At 25.6% G+C, this 19,294-nt stretch overlaps 1 protein-coding gene across 4 annotated transcripts in view; it reads left to right on the top strand.

Moving 5' to 3' along the window:
• Positions 1-19,294, top strand: part of LOC135927549 (putative uncharacterized protein DDB_G0282133) — a 63,173-nt gene that overhangs the window by 30,787 nt on the left and 13,092 nt on the right. For 3 of the 4 annotated variants that reach the window (XM_065463597.1, XM_065463596.1, XM_065463599.1), the window contains 2 exons: positions 14,674-14,827; positions 18,525-18,725. In XM_065463597.1, coding sequence (XP_065319669.1) covers positions 14,674-14,827; positions 18,525-18,725 — 355 coding nt within the window. The remainder of the gene's footprint in view (positions 1-14,673; positions 14,828-18,524; positions 18,726-19,294) is intronic. The other variant, XM_065463598.1, reaches the window with a different exon arrangement.

Here is a 19,294-nt window from a genome sequence, read left to right as displayed (position 1 = left end):
TAAATATAAATTTTCAATCGGACTAGTATCTTTTTAAAAAAAATACTCGATTGGGCCGGACAGTATAAAAAAAATAGTTCAAATAAATATTTTTGACGAAAAACATAAATATAAATATATTTTTATTGAATTAAATTTACATTCTACGTATAAGAGAATATATTTTTATTAAATCCAGCCAGATAAAAAATTAGATCCAGTACATCTCTAGAATTAAGTTATATTTTTTGTCTATTCGGTCGGACCCAAAGCAGAATAAACACCATCCCCTGATTACCATAGTATTTCTATTTTGGTCGAATTTTTTTTTGATTCAAATTAGAGGTGGGCGCGGGCCGTGAAATTACGCGTGACCCATCGTGTCACGGCGTGAGTGTGGATAAATTTTAAATTCCAAGGCGTGACGGGCCTTCCCAAAATTTTCCCCGAGCGTGAACATAAATTTCCCGTGAATCACGGAAATTTTAATTTTTAAAATTGTTTTTTTATAAATATAAATTTGCAATTTTTTAATTATATTATATATTTTCTTATTTAATTTAGTTCTTTTTTAAAAAAGAATAATTTATGAAAACTAAAAATCTTCCGCATTTTATAAACCACATCCGGTATCATTTTGTTAGTTCTATTTTCTTTTTATGTTTAGGTGTTTTTTATCGCGAGACTTTATGCTAAATTTTGCCTAAACTTTTTACAGAAAAGTCAGTTATATTTTATTTGTAAATCTTCAATCTTTAAATGCAACAGAAAGTGAAGAATCTTAAAGCTAGGCCAAGAGATAAATGTTGGTGTTATATATGGATAACAAAATATTAAAGTTGTGAACCGGAAAACTCTCATGAATACTATAGGTCCAAAAATATACCATAAAATAAAATTTAAGATTAAAAGCATGATCAATAATAATTACTTGTCCATAATCACTGATATTTGACGGATGACTATAAAAATCTAAGTTTTTTAACCATTACAGGACATATTATCATTAAGTATTTTAAATTAAAAACATTTGTTTTGGCCACAAGGGCAATTGGATAAAAAAACGTCAAAATTAAGTGTAGTCAATTCAATTTTAGGAGAATATACAGAAGTAGAAAATTACTTAAATAAATGTATAGTTGTGAGTGATAACGGAGCAAATCTTATAAATGCATTCAAATATGACGAAACGCTAGCATGTATATGCCATATACTAAATAATATTATGCATTATATTTTTGACAATTGTTTAACTTAAATAGCATCAAATATAAATGGTGTAAAAAAAATAGTACAATATTTCAAACAATATACAGCTAATATCAAACTAAGCCACACCCTTAAACAAGATGTAATAGCGAGAATAACGAGATGGAACTCTGTATATATCATGATACAGAGTTTCTTTAAATATTCTGAAATACAGGTGTACTTGTTTAGCAAGCAAAAATTAAATAGATTAGCCACAATTGATATCAGTATCATACGCAAGTTAGATAAATTTTTATCAATATTTAAAGAATGCTCGTATAACCTGAGAGCAGATTCTCGTCCCACAATAAATAAAGTTTTTCTATGGAAACAAAAATTAATAAAATTTTGTTAACCCTAAACGTGATACAATAATAATCAAAACATTAAAATACAGAACAAGATTTCTTTTAAAAGATAATTATGCAGCCACTACATAAGGTATTCTTAATTCTAGATCCGAATTTCAAAAGACTTAAGTTTTTAATAAAAGAAGAAAATGATATATATAAAACAATCATAAAAATGCTAAATGATATAAAATTAGATGATATGCATAAGTCGATGCCAACCAGAGTAAGGCAGGTTCTCCAGAAAAAGAATCTAGATACAGATTCTTTATAAAAAATAAATCTTTACTAGTATCTTTTTCAAAATAAAGATAAAAGATACTTGTATCTTTTACTAAATTAGAGTATCTTAAATACAAGATACTTTTAAATTATCATTACCAATTAAATTAGAATAGTTTAAAAATAGAGTTTTTATTATTTATTTGTGAAGAACATATCATACACATAAGAATGAATATTTGCAATAATTAATAAAATATTTATTGATGAATAAATTATAATAACCAGGTATTTTAATATTAATTTTTGCCCATTAATAGCTTAAACAGGGAAGGGAGAGTAGTATATTTAATTGGAGTTAAAAATGTGCAAATAAGAAAAAAAATTAAATCAAATGATTTATTAGAATTTGCAGGTTATTTTCTGTGTTTTTTAAATATAGCTTATATTCGGAGTATATGGCTAAATGGCATCTCTAAAAAAAATATACTAGTTTTATTTTATTCATTATCTTTAATAAATATTTATCAACTTGTTTGTGATATTTATGTATATTTCAGAGTTGTTAAACGCTACTTTTAAAAGTAGCGCGCTACCCTATCGCTATTTGTCAAAAAAAAGTAGCTTGCTATTAGCTACTTTTAAAGCTACTTTTTATAAAAAAAATTTACAAACAAATTTTTTATTTTTTGCTTATAATGTTATTGTATAGTAAATATAAATATATAAAAATCAACATTTATAAATATTAATATATAGTTAGTTTTGATTATAAAAAAATTTATGTAATAAAAATAAATATTTATGGTAATTTGTTGCATTTTAATAATAAAATCATTTCAATATTATCACCCCCAAGTCTAAGGCGACGATCAGAAAGTATAATTTTTGCCTTATTAAATAATCTCTCGACACCAGCACTTGAGGGTAAGGGCGTATTTAATCTTATATACATATTTTTAATAAAAGATAGATTATCAATAATTTTATTTGCAAGTACATCGTATGTCTGGCATCCTATTAACATTTTGAGAGCTAATCCCACAGATCTTCTTTTTAAAGTTCTAGGGTTTAGCCAATGGCCTGTGATTCCCAAATATTCAAAAATATTTAATCAGATCAATTTATAAATATAAATAAGTTTTTACCTTCTGTTATGTGTTCAACTATCTCCCGTGGTACATATATATGATATCTCTTATAACTCTACTATTAGAGCAGGGTAATTCCATACCAAATCGATAACTTTCTGCCCGACCTTTTTAATTTCGATAAAATTTTGTATACTGAGAGAATATCATTTGAAATCATCAAATCCAAAATTTTAGCTTCCTAGTACTCATAGTTCCAGAGATATCAATGGTCAAAAGTGCCAAAAATGACCTTTTTTCGAAAAATATTTTTTGATGAGATAAGTTAAAAAATAATGATTTTAAAAATATAAGTTATGTGTCATTTTGTAACTCTATTAAAGGCTTTTTATTAAATATTTTTGAAATAATATTGTCGCAGTTTTATTTACGTTATAAATTTTAAACATAAAAATTCCAGGTGTTTCGCTTTCCAAATTTTTTTGAATTTAATATTTATTCTCTAACCTTATATCTAATCATAAAAAAATTTAAACATGGGACAGCCATGGGTTTTTTAGTTATTGCGATTTAAAAAATCTAAAAATAAATATTTTTTTCAAAAATAGATGGCGCTCCTTTATAAAATAACGTATTTTCTTATAATTATTATTTTTTTAAACTTTTTTTCACTTTTAAACATAAATAATAAGATTTTCCAGCATTACTATCAGGAAAAAAATATTATATAGATCGTTTGATAGGCTTACTTATTATTAGAGAGTAGCAAAGTTAGGCCCAGCCCGGACGGGCTTTGGGCCTAATATTTAAAATAAATATTTACTTTATGAACTTATTATTATTTATTAATTTACCATAAATATAGTCAATTTTACAAAATTATTATTATCACCAGTTGTAAAATTATCATTATTAAATAGGATTTCGGAATATATGAATAATTAGAGAATTGATCAAATTTGGATGTTAGAATAATAAAGGATGATAAATCGACAAAATTGTTAGATATTTTTAGCGTTTTTATTTTTTATATGATATTTTAGCGTTTTTATTTTTATTTTGCGTTTTCCAATTTATTTTTTTTCGCGATTTAGTATTTAATTTAATTTTTCGTGTTTTAGTTCTTAATTTATTTTTACATATTTTAATATTTTAAGTTATATAATCTTTTAGATAAATAGGTTTTTGTCTACTTCGTATCGGTCTAGAAATCGGTGTTACAATATTTTTATCATTAGTTTTAATATTTTTGTCCACACTTCCGTCCTTCTTAGAAAAGTCGTGGTATGCAAATGTGTTATAGCATTCTCTCTTTCTTAATTGGTCCAGGTGTTTGTCCACACTTCCGTAAGTTTCTGTTGCTATTGTTATATCGATAATTGTAATTTTGATAGTGACCATCATTATACTGATTATTTCTATAGTTAATTATAATTGTTATTGTTTCTAACTTTACTAAAATTCCTGTTCCTGTTGTCGTTAACATTACTAAAATTGTTATAACCAAAATTTCTATTCCTACTGTCAAATATTTGAAAAAGAATTCGGGCTGGGTCGGGTCGGACCTTGGAAACTTTTTTAAATATATATAAATTTATCAATTTTATATTGAATTTTTTATGTAAAATAAAAATATTTGATAAATAAAAATATTTGATTTTATTTATTGAAACTAAACGACATATAACATATGTCTTTTATTTTGAATAATTATAAAAATTAATTCCTATATTTAAATAAATTCGGGCCGGGCCGGGTTGGTAAATTTTTTTTAAAAAAAAATCGGGTTCGGGCCGGACCGGCGAAACTTTTTTTAAAAAAATTTCGGGTTCGGGCCGGACCGGCGAAACTTTTTTTAAAAAAATTTCGGGTTCGGGCCGGGCTTGAAAAATTAGGCTCGATGCAGATCACTACTTATTATTATTGCTATATTGATAATTTGTAAAAATTAGTTTTTATAATAAATGATTAAATTACCTTAGTTAAGATTCCGATATCTCATACAAGAAAATATAATAATTAATTGTTGAAAGATAAAAGCTAGTTTTCATGTACCTGCCCTAATATTAATTAATTTTAATTTACAAATATTTTGATATTAATTATTTTTCTTCTTGAAATTATTTATAATGTATAAATATAAATGCGTAAATCCTTTTAAAGAATCTAAACACTTTAATTATAAAAAGAACCTGCGCAAAGTCATGACGAGGATGACACAATATCCAAACATTGAGGCGGAACATTATATTTGTGATAAATGCCGTAAAAGGTTATCACAAAAAAATATCAATATAAATTCTGATAGTGAATATGTAAATAACAGCATCAACATCAATAGATAAAATCAATATAACTTTAAATGAAATAGGAATATCTCCTATTAAGAAAAAAAAACTAACCGAAAAAAATTATCCAAAAAAAGGCAGCAAAAATAACAAAAGCGATTACAGATATAATAATTAACAATCCAGATTCGGATACGAAAGATAATAATGTTATACTCAATAACATGAAATTACAATATCCCAATTTATCTAAAAATAAAAAATATCAATTGCTGACCATTCTGCCTCTTAATTGAGCGCAAATAAAATAAAAATGACATTCAACGCTACATATCATATGGCATATAATTCCAAAATCATTTTAGAAGAAAAGGGAATTCTTTCTACTCCAAATCGAAAGCCTGCAAAATATTTCAATCAAAAAACAGTTGATATTGTTAAAAAAAAATTTTTTGCAGTGATGAAGTTAGTAGGGTATTACCAGGAAAAAAAGATTGCATATCTATCATTGAAAGGGGGAACGAGTGAACGCTCAAAAAAGGTTAGTTCTTTATAATTTGAAAGAATTATATAATCATTTTAAGGCGAGTAATTCATTGGATTTTCGAAATTTTCTAGCTTAAGACCAAAAAATTGTATATTAGCAGGGGCTAGCGGAACACATAGTGTATGCGTTTGTAGCATACACCAGAATATTAAACTTATGATTAGGCTGTGAATTAGCAACATTGACTAAAAATGGTGAGGATACATTAACAACTTATAGAGATGTTATAGGAAGAATGATTTGCAATCCCCCGTTACCCACCTGTTATTTTGGTGACAGCAACGAATGTCAATATATCCACGTGAAGATCCTTTGATTGAGAATCTGATAATCGATGAGATTAGAGGATATGTAACATGTGCATATGAAAACGATTGGTGGTTAGGATTTGTTCAAGAAGTGAATGTAATTAGAGATGAAGTAAAAAATAATTTTCTTCACCCTAAAGGACCAGCAAATTCTTTTGTTTATCCAGCTACACAAAATATCCTTTTAATACCAAAAAATAATATTTTAACAATAGTTAGCCCATCAACGGCTACTGGGCGTACATATAATTTATCGCAAAACGAAATTTTCATGGCGTCAAAAAAAACTAAATTTAATGAAAAACCGAAAAGGTAATATCTTTCATGAATTTTAATTTATCTATTATATCTTAAAATGATTATAACCGCAGCTAAATAATCTCATTTCATGATATTAATGCTGAAAAATCTTATTATTTATGTTTAAAAGTGAAAAAAAGTTTAAAAAATAATAATTATAATATAACAAAACACGTTGTTTATAAAAGAGCGCCATCTATTTTTGAAAAAAATATTTATTTTTTGATTTTTTAAATCGTAATAACTAAAAAACCCATTGCTGTCCCAAGTTTAAATATTTTTTTTATGAATAGATATAAGGTTAGAGAATAAGAAAATATTATATTCAAAAAAATCCTTAATATTTAATAAAAGACCTTTAATAGAGTTACAAAATGACATATAACTTATATTTTTAAAATCATTATTTTTTAACTTATCTCAGTTTCAAAAAATCGTATTTTTCGAAAAAAGGTCATTTTTGGCACTTTTGACCATTGATATCTCTGGAACTATGAGTACTAGGAAGCTAAAATTTTGGATTCGATGCTTTAAAATGATATTCTCTCATCATACAAAATTTTATCGAAATTAAATAGGTCGGGCCGAAAAGTTATCGATTCATTTTTCATCATTTTAAAGTTATCTGCTATTTTATTCATTAGTGTCTGGCGCATAAAATTGTTGTACCAGGGGATAGAGTTTTAATTATCATGGTAAATGATGGATTATCAACTAAGGACATTGGCTGAACTGTATAAATTATAAAATCAACAATAACTTTCTCAACCAATTTCTGAGAAATATTGTCATTTGCATTATTAATTAATTTGGTTTGAATTGAATTAGTCTTTTTGGATGTAGAGTCGCCTATGCCAAAATTATTTAGATGTTTCTCGATTTCCTTAAATCTCATGAACAGTCTTATAAAATAAATATTATTAGAATGTAAAAATGACAATTTACCTTTAGGTGTTTCTTGAGGTTATAGCTACTGGATTGATTTGAGGAAATATTTTTTTTTACATTTTAAACAAATAAATTTGAAACCAGTTTTGGTTATATTTTTCAAATCTAGGGAATGGGAAATTTGTATTATAGCTATTAAAAACATTTTCTTTCTGGTATCTTCCATTTCATTAATATCATTGTGTGAATCACTTTCAACGATTTGGATATCCATAGGCTATGACATTTTTAATTATTAACACGTGGTTTAGGTTTATAATACAAATGAAAATATAAATTACAAATTGAAATTATATTTTAATTTTAAAATTAAATAATAAAACCTAAAAATTATAATTAATTATGATAATATATTTAAATTTTCATGTTTACACTTACCTTCTTTATATTTTTATAAAAAATTAAATAATTACAAAAAAAGTAGCCGCTATTAGCTATAGCTACCAAAAAAGTTAGCGCGCTACTTTAACAACTCTGGTATTTTTTAAACTAGTTTTATTTTATAACATGACTTACTAATTCTTGCATTTGTAATATCATATTTTCAAATTATTTTAATATATTTTTTGCAAAATCATTAATTATATATAAAAGATATGAAAATAATGTACAATCGTAATTTTTAAAGGGATCATGACTATCCGGGATCTTCACGGGATTTAAAGGGATCCCTTTAAAATTTCAATTTTTTAAAGGATAAAGAACTATACGGTATTATCACGTTTTATCGTGATAAAGAGGAATCTTATTTTGCGTTTTTTAATTTTCAATGTTGTTTTTTTGGCCTTATGATATAAGATATGTCTAGTATAGGGTATCAATCGATAGCTAATCAAAAGATCTATTCAACTGGAAGTCAATCTCTGCCCCATAATGGGCTGTCTAGGGGGGTAGGGGGGGGTGTAAAAAATAATTTTTTTTGATATGGATATCAATCGATAGCTAATCAAAAGATCTATTCAACAGGAGGTCAATCTCTGCCCCATAATAGGCGGCCTGGAGGTGGTGGGGGGGGGGTGTAAAAAATAATTGTTTTTGATATGGGTATCAATCGATAGCTAATCAAAAGATCTATTCAACTGAAGGTCAATTTCTACCCCTTAATAGGCAATCTGGGTTGGGGGGGGGGGGGGTAAAAAATAATTTTTTTGGATATGGGTATCAATCGATAGCCGATAAAAAGATCTAATCAACTGGAGGTCCTCTGCCCCATAATGGAGGGGGGGGGGTGAAAATTTTTTTTTTGATATGGGTATCAATCGATAGCTAATCAAAAGATCTAATCAACTGAAGGTCAATTTCTACCCCATAATAGGCGGTCTAATGTGGTGGGGGGGGGGGTGTAAAAAATATTTTTTTTTGATATGGGTATCAATCGATAGCCAATCAAAAGATCTATTCAACTGGAAGTCAATCTCTTCCCCATAATTAGCGGTCTGGGGGGGGGGGGTGTAAAAAATAATTTTTTGATATGGGTATCAATCGGTAGCTAATCTAAAAATCTATTCAACTGAGGGTCAATTTCTGCCCCATAATGAGCGGTCTGGGGGGGGGGGGGTGACGGGGTGTAAAAAATAATTTTTTTGATATGGGTATCAAATAAAAGCTAATTTTAATATGTTTTGACTGAAAGTCTTCATTCTTGGTTTTGATAGGTATGACTTGGTCTTGGGGGGGGGGTTCAACATATTAACAAAATGTCTAGTTGGATAGAATTTACAGAAATAAAAGAGAATGAAAATAAAACAATTTTTTAAATCTTTTTTCGGTTCCAATCCTGAACTTGAAATATATAATATGCAGTGTTCTATATTAGCACGATATTCCATAGCTATTTTTTTTAGTATCGATATCTTTAGCCTGCAACATTTTTTTAAAAAGAGAGATAACGGTTGCTCGTTACTAAATAAATAGCAAAAATTAATATAACAATTTTATAATTAATTCTAAAATCATAATCTTTTAATTTTATTTTAAAATTTAAATTTACATTTAAAAATATGCAAAATATATTTCAAAAAAATAAAATTTTTTAAATGTTGACAATATAGTATGATAATGAAAATAATTTTGGTACAGATCATATCGACAAAGGAATATCCCTTGAAAATGATGATGATATGGAATTTCCTTTTCCTTAATTCACAAATTATTTTAATCTCGATAAAAAAAATTAACACAATATATATATTTGCTGTAAGATGTGGGAGGTTTTATCATCAAACAAAACTAGTTGCTTCAACTTGAGAAAACATTTTAAGGTAATATATCAACCAAAAATTAATATCAATGTATAGCTCAATTCTTAATCTTTAAAAAAAATTAGAGCATCTATAATAGTTTTTGAGTTAGGTGAAAGTTGATTTTCTGGTTTAGTCTAAACATACTATATTTCAACTGGCTATAAGATAGTGAATTTTTATGGATATCTAATAAATAGTAATTAAACAGAACATAACCATGGGTATTAAATAAAAGTTAAATACATTTAGACTTCATTATTAAATACAATTATAAGCAGGGGTTAAATATAGTCATTGCTATTTATAAACTCATTGTAGCCTAATGATAAAATTATTTGCTAGCAACTTAATCTAATTTGTATATTTTTAAATCTCAAAATTTCTGCTATATTTGAAACCATCGATTCACAAATTTAAAAATGACATTATAAATTTTTCTTATTGCAGTTATAAATTATTGCACTTCTTTATAAGCAAATCATCTATATTATAATATTTTTTTTCAAGCCATATAATCAACAACATATTTTATTGATTTCGATAATTAATTTAAAATATATGAACAATTATTTATTATTTACATCTGTAAAATTTTATTGTATGTAATAGTTCTGATATTTAATAAAATTAGTATTTCATATCATCTAAAATAAACAATAACCCTTATCTTTGTTGCATAGCCCTAAGTTAACCTCTTGCGCGGTCCACGAGTTTGTTATCAGACTTGTACCGAATTTAGTGTGTTTGGTGCTTGATAAAATTAGTAAAACTGCGATTTTAATTTAAAAAAATGTTAAAATAATTATAAAACTAAGCATTTATTTAAAAAACTATGAAAATAATTTAAAAGCTGAATATAAGTATACAATTGAGCATTTTTTAAAAAAACTGTGAAAATAATTTAAAAACTGTAAAATCATATTTAAAATTGTGCATTTCGATGTGCGTATAATTTGTTTCCATTTTTAATTTAGTGAGTAAGTTATAAAATGAATTTTAAATTGTTTTGTCTAATTTTAATTTAATATTTGAGTAAAAAACAGAATATTATGTCAGGGTATTGAACCAAACCGAATCGAACCGCGAAAAAAATTAATCGTAATAATGTTCGGAACCATAACGTAAAATAAAATTCTAAAATAAGAGAACGAAACTCGGTTCATTACGGTTTTTTATTATATTTTTTTTTAAAAATAATTTAATTGAATATTAATTATTTTAATAAAATCAGTACCTGCAGAGGTACCATTTGCAAGGCCCGGCCCGGGTTATTATTTTAAAAAAAAATTTCGGCCAGGCTCGGATATATTTAGGCCCAGTCCGGATTTTTTTTAAAAAAAATTTTCGACCCGGCGCGGATTTTTTAAAAATATATTACATCAAATTTTAATCTTTACAGCTAATAATTGGCTATTTAAAATATACGAACCGGAAGGAGTATTTTTTTAAAAAAAAATTACATAGGCCGGGTCTGCAGGTCTCTGAATTAAATATATTTTATTAATTCGTTCTAATTCAATTTAAAAAATGTTATTAATTTGTTATTTCATTCTTAATCCTGTTTTATAATAAAAGATATTCAACTTATTTTTCTTAATTTTTGTCGGTTTTTATCCGGAACGAACCTATATATTTATTTAAAAGTAATCGGAGTTAAACTAAATTGTTTTGAAATTTTAAACTAGAACCAAAATAGAACTTAATCGTTATACTTTAACGGTTCGACATCCTAATTATATTGCACCAAAAAATTGTTAAATATATTTATTAGTGGGTTTTCATTTTTTTGCAATTCTCTCTGGTTAAAGATTACCAAAATGGGAATGTAGCAATATCACTATTAAGCGATGTTATTTCCTTATTTTACAATATACCATAAATAAGTTATAACATTTCTTTAAACTTATGAAAACACTCCCTATCATTGCGCCACTGGCATATCCAGGATTTTTATAAGGATGGGGGACGTTTAGGTTAATTTTTTAGCCATATATTATATTGGATATTTTTCGGTCCCTTATTTAAAAACCATGGCCGTATTAAAAAATTTTAAATATCCTTTTGCGTTTTTTAGAAAAAAAAATTTCTATTACAGTCTTTATTTAAAAAAATTAATAATATGGTTTAAGACATTTTATTCAGTTTTTGGGGAATAGGAAATTGTTTTAGCAAGAAATTTTTTGGGTAAATTTATTATATTAGCTTAAAATGATATTTACGAACTGGCAAATATGAGGAGGGGTAATTCTATTTCCCCCATTGGTTACACGTGCCATGCATTCCACTTTAATATATTATATTTTTTTTTGGATATATCTCAAATACCTTTCTTAATATTTAAGACGTGTGAGTGCAGTACAACATTCAGAGAGTTACTCAACATATCAATGTTGGTAGAATCTTTCCCCATAATATTTAACGACTAATATAAATGAATAGAATACTTTGTAAAACACAAAATGAGCAAGGCTATCAACAATGTTTTAGGATATAAATCCAGAAGGTCAATTCTTGACGATTTGAAAGATGTGCAAACATATGCAAATCTAACAGATGCATCTAATAAGGAGATATCAAAACATTTCCCTTGATCCTCCCCTATTTCAACAAAATTAATGTCATTTTAATAAAACTATTAAAAAAAATTTCTCCAGATATGAAATATCCAAAGACATAGCTAACCATATATAATGGTAAATATGGCAGATTTGGCATTACCAATGAATTGCATGGTAGCTTTCTGATCTAATAATTCCTCAGTGAATTTGGCAAAAACCAGAGTGTATTTACAGAATTGAGTCAGCATAATGTTGGTTGACAGGTTCCTCCTAATACGCGCCATCGTAGAATTTTAAAATACAAACCTTTAAAAAATAAATAGATTATAAAAGCTGTCCTATTTGAAAATAATTTTCAAAAATAAATGGCAGAAGTATATTTAGGAATTTTACATATAGGAAATCTACTATATGCTGTTAATATGCAGTTGCAATCAGAAGAATATAATTTAATAAAGGCTCACTAAATTATGCTGCAGAAATACCAAAGTAAGAATATTACTATTATCGGATAATTATTAATAAGATTTAATATGATGTCATGTTTGAGGAGATTGTATTGCTTCTTTATTTTTATGATTTGCCAAAATATTCAAAATATTAATTTTACAATGTAAAAAATAAATTTATTTGATTTTATGCAAATGTATAAATAAGATTTTATAAAATATAGAAAGTCAAATAGTTATAGTTAATTATATTTTATATGAGATTTAAATAATGGAACTAAACGTTTACCGTCGTTATTAAGATATTTATAAAAATCCTGGCATGACATTTTATAATTTTGTTTAACCATTAACTCGGCCTCTTAGGATATCTTAAGCTTAGATTAAAGATGATTAAGATAATAATATTTTCTAAGATGAGTTCCACTTTCATTGCTAATTTTTAAAAATATTACTTCTAATATTAATAATATATTTTTTAATATATAATAGTACATAAGCAGTTTATATTGAAAATAATTTTTCTTTTTATATATTTAATTATAACATTTTATTGTCCAAAAAACAACATCAGTATTGGAAACTAATGCTTTAACCTCAAAACAATCTAAATCTCACCTAGAAGATAACTATCATGGTATATATAAATAAAAATATAAAATATGTATAATATTTAGGATTTTTTAAGCTTAGATTAAAGATGATTAGGATAATAATATTTTCTAAGATTGCTAATTTTTAAAAATATTACTTCTAATATTAATAATATATTTTTTAATATATAATAGTACATAAGCAATTTATATTGAAAATAATTTTTCTTTTTATATATTTAATTATAACATTTTATTGTCCAAAAAACAACATCAGTATTGGAAACTAGTGCTTTAACCTCAAAACAATCTAAATCTCACCTAGAAGATAACTATCATGGTATATATAAATAAAAATATAAAAAAAGCACTAGTTTCCCATACTATTCTAACTTCAAATTTTGAAAATGTCGAATGGATTGGATTGGATGGAGAATTTAAAATTAGCGGAAAAATAAAATAAAAGAACTAGACATATTTTTCGAATAAATATTTAAAATTTATTTTAAAAATATAAAAATAATCAAATATTGTCTCTCAAAATTTTATATATTAAAAACATTAAAATGCTAAAAAAAAAATTGTGGGAGAAATTAAAAAATTGTGGGAGATTTTTGTGGGAGATTGTGGGAGATTTCTAATTGTGGGAGTTTTGTGGGAGTGAGATGTATGTGGGTAAACTAAAAAATTGTGGGAGACTCCCACTGATGGGGGGAGGCATGGCAACCCTGCGTGTGAGTTCCACAATTGTTATTTTTTTTAAACTAAAACCATGACATTTTATTGAACTTTTTTTTTCTTACCACGATTTTCTTTTAATATAGAAGAAGTTATATAGTAAATAAATAAAGAGGGGCAATTGCGTTATTAGCAGCATTGATCTTTAAAATAAATTTGAAAATTTTATATTTTTTAATATTTAAGCCAGACTTTCTTTTGATTTAAATCTTATTTTTTAGGTTAAATTTTTAATGACCAAATATTATAGTTAGATAATAAAGAATTATGTACCGTTTAATAATATATTTATATGATTCAATGTTTGATAATACTTTTACGAATTTATAATAATTTAAAACTCTTGGAAAAATTAATTATAATTTTTAATTTTTGTTATTTTCAGAACCAAATCTCTTTTTTAGTTCATGTTCTAAACTGGTTAAAATTAACATGAAAAAATGTTTAAGTAGCTTTCATTTTTTTTAATGAATTCAATTTATTATTTATAATATCATATAATCTAATGACTTTGTTTAGTGATTTAAGAAAAAATTACTTGATTTAATTCGTTATTTAAATCAAGTTGAATTTTATCTCCACACCCTGGTTCTTAAACATATAAAGAAAACCAGTTTTATCTTCGCTATTTATAAAAATATTTTAAATGTTTTGAGTTTCCTTCATTATTTTTTTTAAATATAAAAACTTTAACACTTTTATTGCTGAGCTTTAAACATTATTACTCAATAAAAAAAAAATTATTGCGTTTATTCATATTTAAATTTTATCATATTTTCCATCATATTTATCTATACTTATATTTTAGATTCAAATGTCCAATCACACAAAAAGAAGACTACGCCACTCAAATTCAGCTTAGATTTTGTCTTTACGACATGAGTGATCCCAAGTCAGGCTGTGATGACCATTTTCCTTCTAACATCAGTGTTAAGGTCAACGGAGTCTATGCTCCTCTGCCAGTAATATAAAGATAATATAAAATGTAATTTAAAGGGAAGAAAAAGGTTAATTTAATCAAAGAAGGAAATTAAAATTAGATTCTAAATATAGATTAAAAATTATTCTACAAGATTATAATATTTTTACAAATGATTCTTCGTTGCCTAAAGATGCCTATACCTTAAATGCTTAAAAGGAGAGGCGAAATTAAATATTTTTAAGGTTGTTCCTGAAATCGGGTATCGATGACATATTAAGGAATTGTAAAATACAAAAATGATTTTTGATAATTAATATTTTGATCGAATTACTAAATACATATTTAAGATTTGACATTCGAGAAATACGTTAGTTACGGCTCAGATTTGAAAGTACATACTTGGTTCTTGAGTGCTCCAAGCTTCTGGTTCAATTTTACATAAAAGAGAGAGAAAAAAATTAAATAAGAGAAAATTTAAAAAGTATAAATTACACCCCTTCGAAATTATCCAGAATAAAATTTAATTTTTTATATTCTAATATCTTTATTTTAAATACCTGTTAATAATTAGAGGAAAGCTTATTTATTACCTAATTTTTATCAATTACAAGATATGTACTAATTTTAAAATTATCATATGCTTCAAAAAATTTCCACCCATTATGCTAAAATTCCCTGCCCTTATAATATATTTTTATTTACTTTGCACTGTCATTATAGTCTACTTTTATTTACTTTGCACTGTCATTATAGTCTACTTTTCTGCTTAAATTAATATCTTAAATTTAATCCTATATTTCTATATATAGCTTTTTTATTCACATAATACCCTTTTTTGACATTTTTAAAAATTCATTGTTTTGTAATCTAGTTTTGAAAAAGAACGGTATGTGATTTTAATAAATGCTATCAATTCCTGGTGGAAAGCTCATATTCATAATATTATTAAGTTTAGAAGATAAATTCAGGTAGCACTAGAAAATTTTTTTGACATGAGTTACCAATTAGGGATATTATAGGAACCCTAATTAATGTAATCTAAACTATGAGACCTTAAAAGGACCAAATAGAAGCTATATAAAATATAACATTTTCATAACGGGCATACCTTTCGAAATTTTATACATATGGTTTGTTATTTAGATGATTGGTATAAAATGCAAGTTTAGGCTTATTACCTATCAATTTGTGTTTAGAGAATATTTTCCTTCCGTTATTCGTTTTAAAAAATGAATATGATAATTTGTCCTTAATATTTGAAATTGACAAGAAAAAAATTTAAAAAGAAATTTAATTAGATAAACACAAGAATAAAAAGAAAACAATTTATGGCGATAAATAATAAATATTTTTTAGTAGTGTTGCTAGAAATTACTTTTGAAACGTAACATATTATATAACGCAATATTTATTTATCCAACGCATCATCTTTTTGTTTAATATAAAAATGAAGTATAGAAATTTTAACGATAGGTACAGGAGAATAGAATATACTTACATAAAAATAAAATATCGGATAATAGAATATATTTGCATCGAAATAAATATAACAATATCATATATATTTATACTGAAAAAAACCTTTATTCGTTTTCCATAAAATTAGGGCTTAATGAAATATTAAACTAATTTTGTTGTTTTAGGTCAAAAAAATGAACATCATCAAATGATGTTTGATTTCATATCAATCCAATTCACAGTTACACCTATATATTATTATTTATATGATAAAATTGTTCATAAATTTGCCGATTAAATGCAGTTAGCTGTTGTGCAAAAAAACAAAGATTTTTTCTTACAATACCCTTCATTTAAATAAAATATTTAGATACTCCTGAAGTTAAGGTTTATCCACAGTTTATCTTTTTATGAGGTTGCAGAGTATTTTTTAGCTTAATAATCCTCATCATCACAGTTGAATAGGGATGAATGCTGGTACCTTTAAAATTTTTATTTCCACCAAAATTAATTTTGGTTTGTTTTAATTTATTTGATGTGTCTGAATTATTTTTCTTATTATTCATGGTTTCCTTAATTTTTAAGGATTGGTTAGCATGTGATTTCTAAAATATATATGGTCTATATAAGAGAATTTAGAAACATTTAACCTTTATGTTGCAGCCTTCTATTTGTGAAATCCAAAATATATTTCGAAGCTTGAATAATGTATTTTTACATTTAAGTCCGTTGTTTTGGTTATTCTAGAAGGGGAGGTATAATTTCTATTTTGCCATTCTAAATCATTTGATTGTCATCCTCATCAAATGACGAGTTAGAATTTACTATAAATTCTGTATCTGTCTGAACAAAATTTTATAAATTTAAAAATATTTTCAAAAGTAACTAGTTTTTTTACAGTTACATTCCAAAAAATATAACTAGTTACCTTTAGGCTACAATTTTCCAAATGTAACTAGTTACAGTTACTTTTTTGCAAAAATATAACTAGTTACTTTAACAAGACTAGTTTTTGAATAGGTTCGAAATTTGGTAGGGTTAGCATGATTAAATCAGATTAAAATTTTTGATTTTTAGAAATCATTATTTAAATTAATTCTATATTGGCTTGGCTATTTATTTTTTAGGCAGTAAATTAATGTATTGGACAATATTTATAAAATTTTGGGCAGTATATTAATCAAAATCAGTGGTGTTTTTATTATTAAAAAAATGTTTTGGGCAGGATTTGTAAAATATTGAGTAGTAAGAAAATGTTATGTTTCTAAAATTGTCCAGCCAGTATATTAGAAATATTGACATATCAATTTAATTGTTTTATGTTAGATAATTCAATTTTATGATTTTGGAATACCCCTATGACGCAGTAAACTGCTATTTTGGTGTTTAATTATAGTTATGTGATATCACAAATTATTAGAATATTTTATGGTAGTCGTCGAAATTAGAGCCCTGCAATCTTTCCCAGTTTGGACGACCTAAAAATAAAAATATTTTGGGTCTGGCTCTGGCGGGATAAAAAAATAAGAGAAAATGATGTTTTCTTTTGTTTTATCAATAAAAAATTATAATTTATTTGTGACAAAGACAATTCAATAAGTAATTTTTACTGTATTGATCCTTAAAAATACCTTTAAAAAATAAAAATTCGGGCTCGGGTCTAATAATTTAAAAATATTTGAGCCAGATTGGGTTTAGGCCAAAATAATAAATTCGCAATGCTCTAGTCAAAATTATATGTGTTTGTTAATGTTTTAGGTACTTTAAAAAATATCTAAACCTTTTAAAAAAAATTAAAATCATAGAATATGTATGTCATTGATTTGGAATTTATTTTTTTTCGCTCTTTGAAAAAATCAACATATTTATGGTATTTTCTTATATACTTCTGCTAGTTGTTTTATACATCTCTTTTCTTATTTGGGTCATACACCTTTTATAGCTGGGAAGCTATGATGATTATTTTTTTATGAAAAGAGTTTATCTTGACCTCTTTTCAATTATAGCCTATTGTGTGTAAGGAATAGATAAACTTTTTAATAAAAATTATCAAGTATCAGATACGCAATTTAGAAAAAGATACAAATATCTTCTATCTTTTCAATATTTTAATAAAATACCTGTATATAGGGTTGACTAACAATACGATACATTACGATTGTATTGGTTTTATATAATATTTTCTCTATATTGTATATAAAAAATTAAGGATACACAGATATTAATGACATCTGTAATTCTTATTTTGCCATAGTATTTTATAAAAATTAAAATTTAAGCTTCCCTTACCACCCAAACCGCCATCTACTGAACCAAAAAGACCAGGCCGTCCTATAAACATAACTCCGCTAGTAAAATTATCCCCTATGCTCGATAATCAAATCAATATAAGCTGGAATAATTCGTTTCATAACGCAAATAATAGCTCCCCATTCAATATGAATGCTCAAAATGGAATGGGGAACAATAATTTAATAATGGTATAATAATTTTTATGATTTTCTATTCATTTATAATCTCTTTTTCTCTACCTGCTAAAACATCAAAAAATTTAATTTACAAATTTTCGAAACTTTAATGAAAATAAAAGCATGTCTAAAATAAATCTAGAAAATTTTATTTCAAAAATTTAGCATAATTTTTTAAAATAGTTTTGGACGCAACCTAAGACGCATGCGAAAAATTTTTTAGCTAAAAAGATTTAAGGAGTTTTTAAAATTAATTATATATGGTTTAATATTAGATCAATCTATAAATGTCCAATGATTCATTCTCATTTGTCATTACATCATCCTAAAAATAAAATATGCTTATTAATAGTGTTTAATGGCTCTATTTGATCCGATTATTAAAAACCGCTAACTCAATATTTTCGCCAGAAAAATATTGCCTAAGCCTCGAGATTTTGCTAATAGATACCCGAACCTTTGTGCCATCCATGAGAAATCTAAAAGTTTGTATAATATTTTTCTGGATAAAATATTAAGTTAGAAAAATCGGCTAAAATTGAGTCCTTTTCCAACATTACTTATTATAGATACAAGCAAAA

This window comes from Gordionus sp. m RMFG-2023, chromosome 3, assembly GCF_954871325.1.
Source record: "Gordionus sp. m RMFG-2023 chromosome 3, tfGorSpeb1-WG-v2, whole genome shotgun sequence".
Classification (NCBI taxonomy): Eukaryota; Metazoa; Nematomorpha; class Gordioida; order Chordodea; family Parachordodidae; genus Gordionus; species Gordionus sp. m RMFG-2023.
Note: the sequence above shows the minus strand (reverse complement) of the source record. Positions and strands in the feature narration are given on the sequence as shown.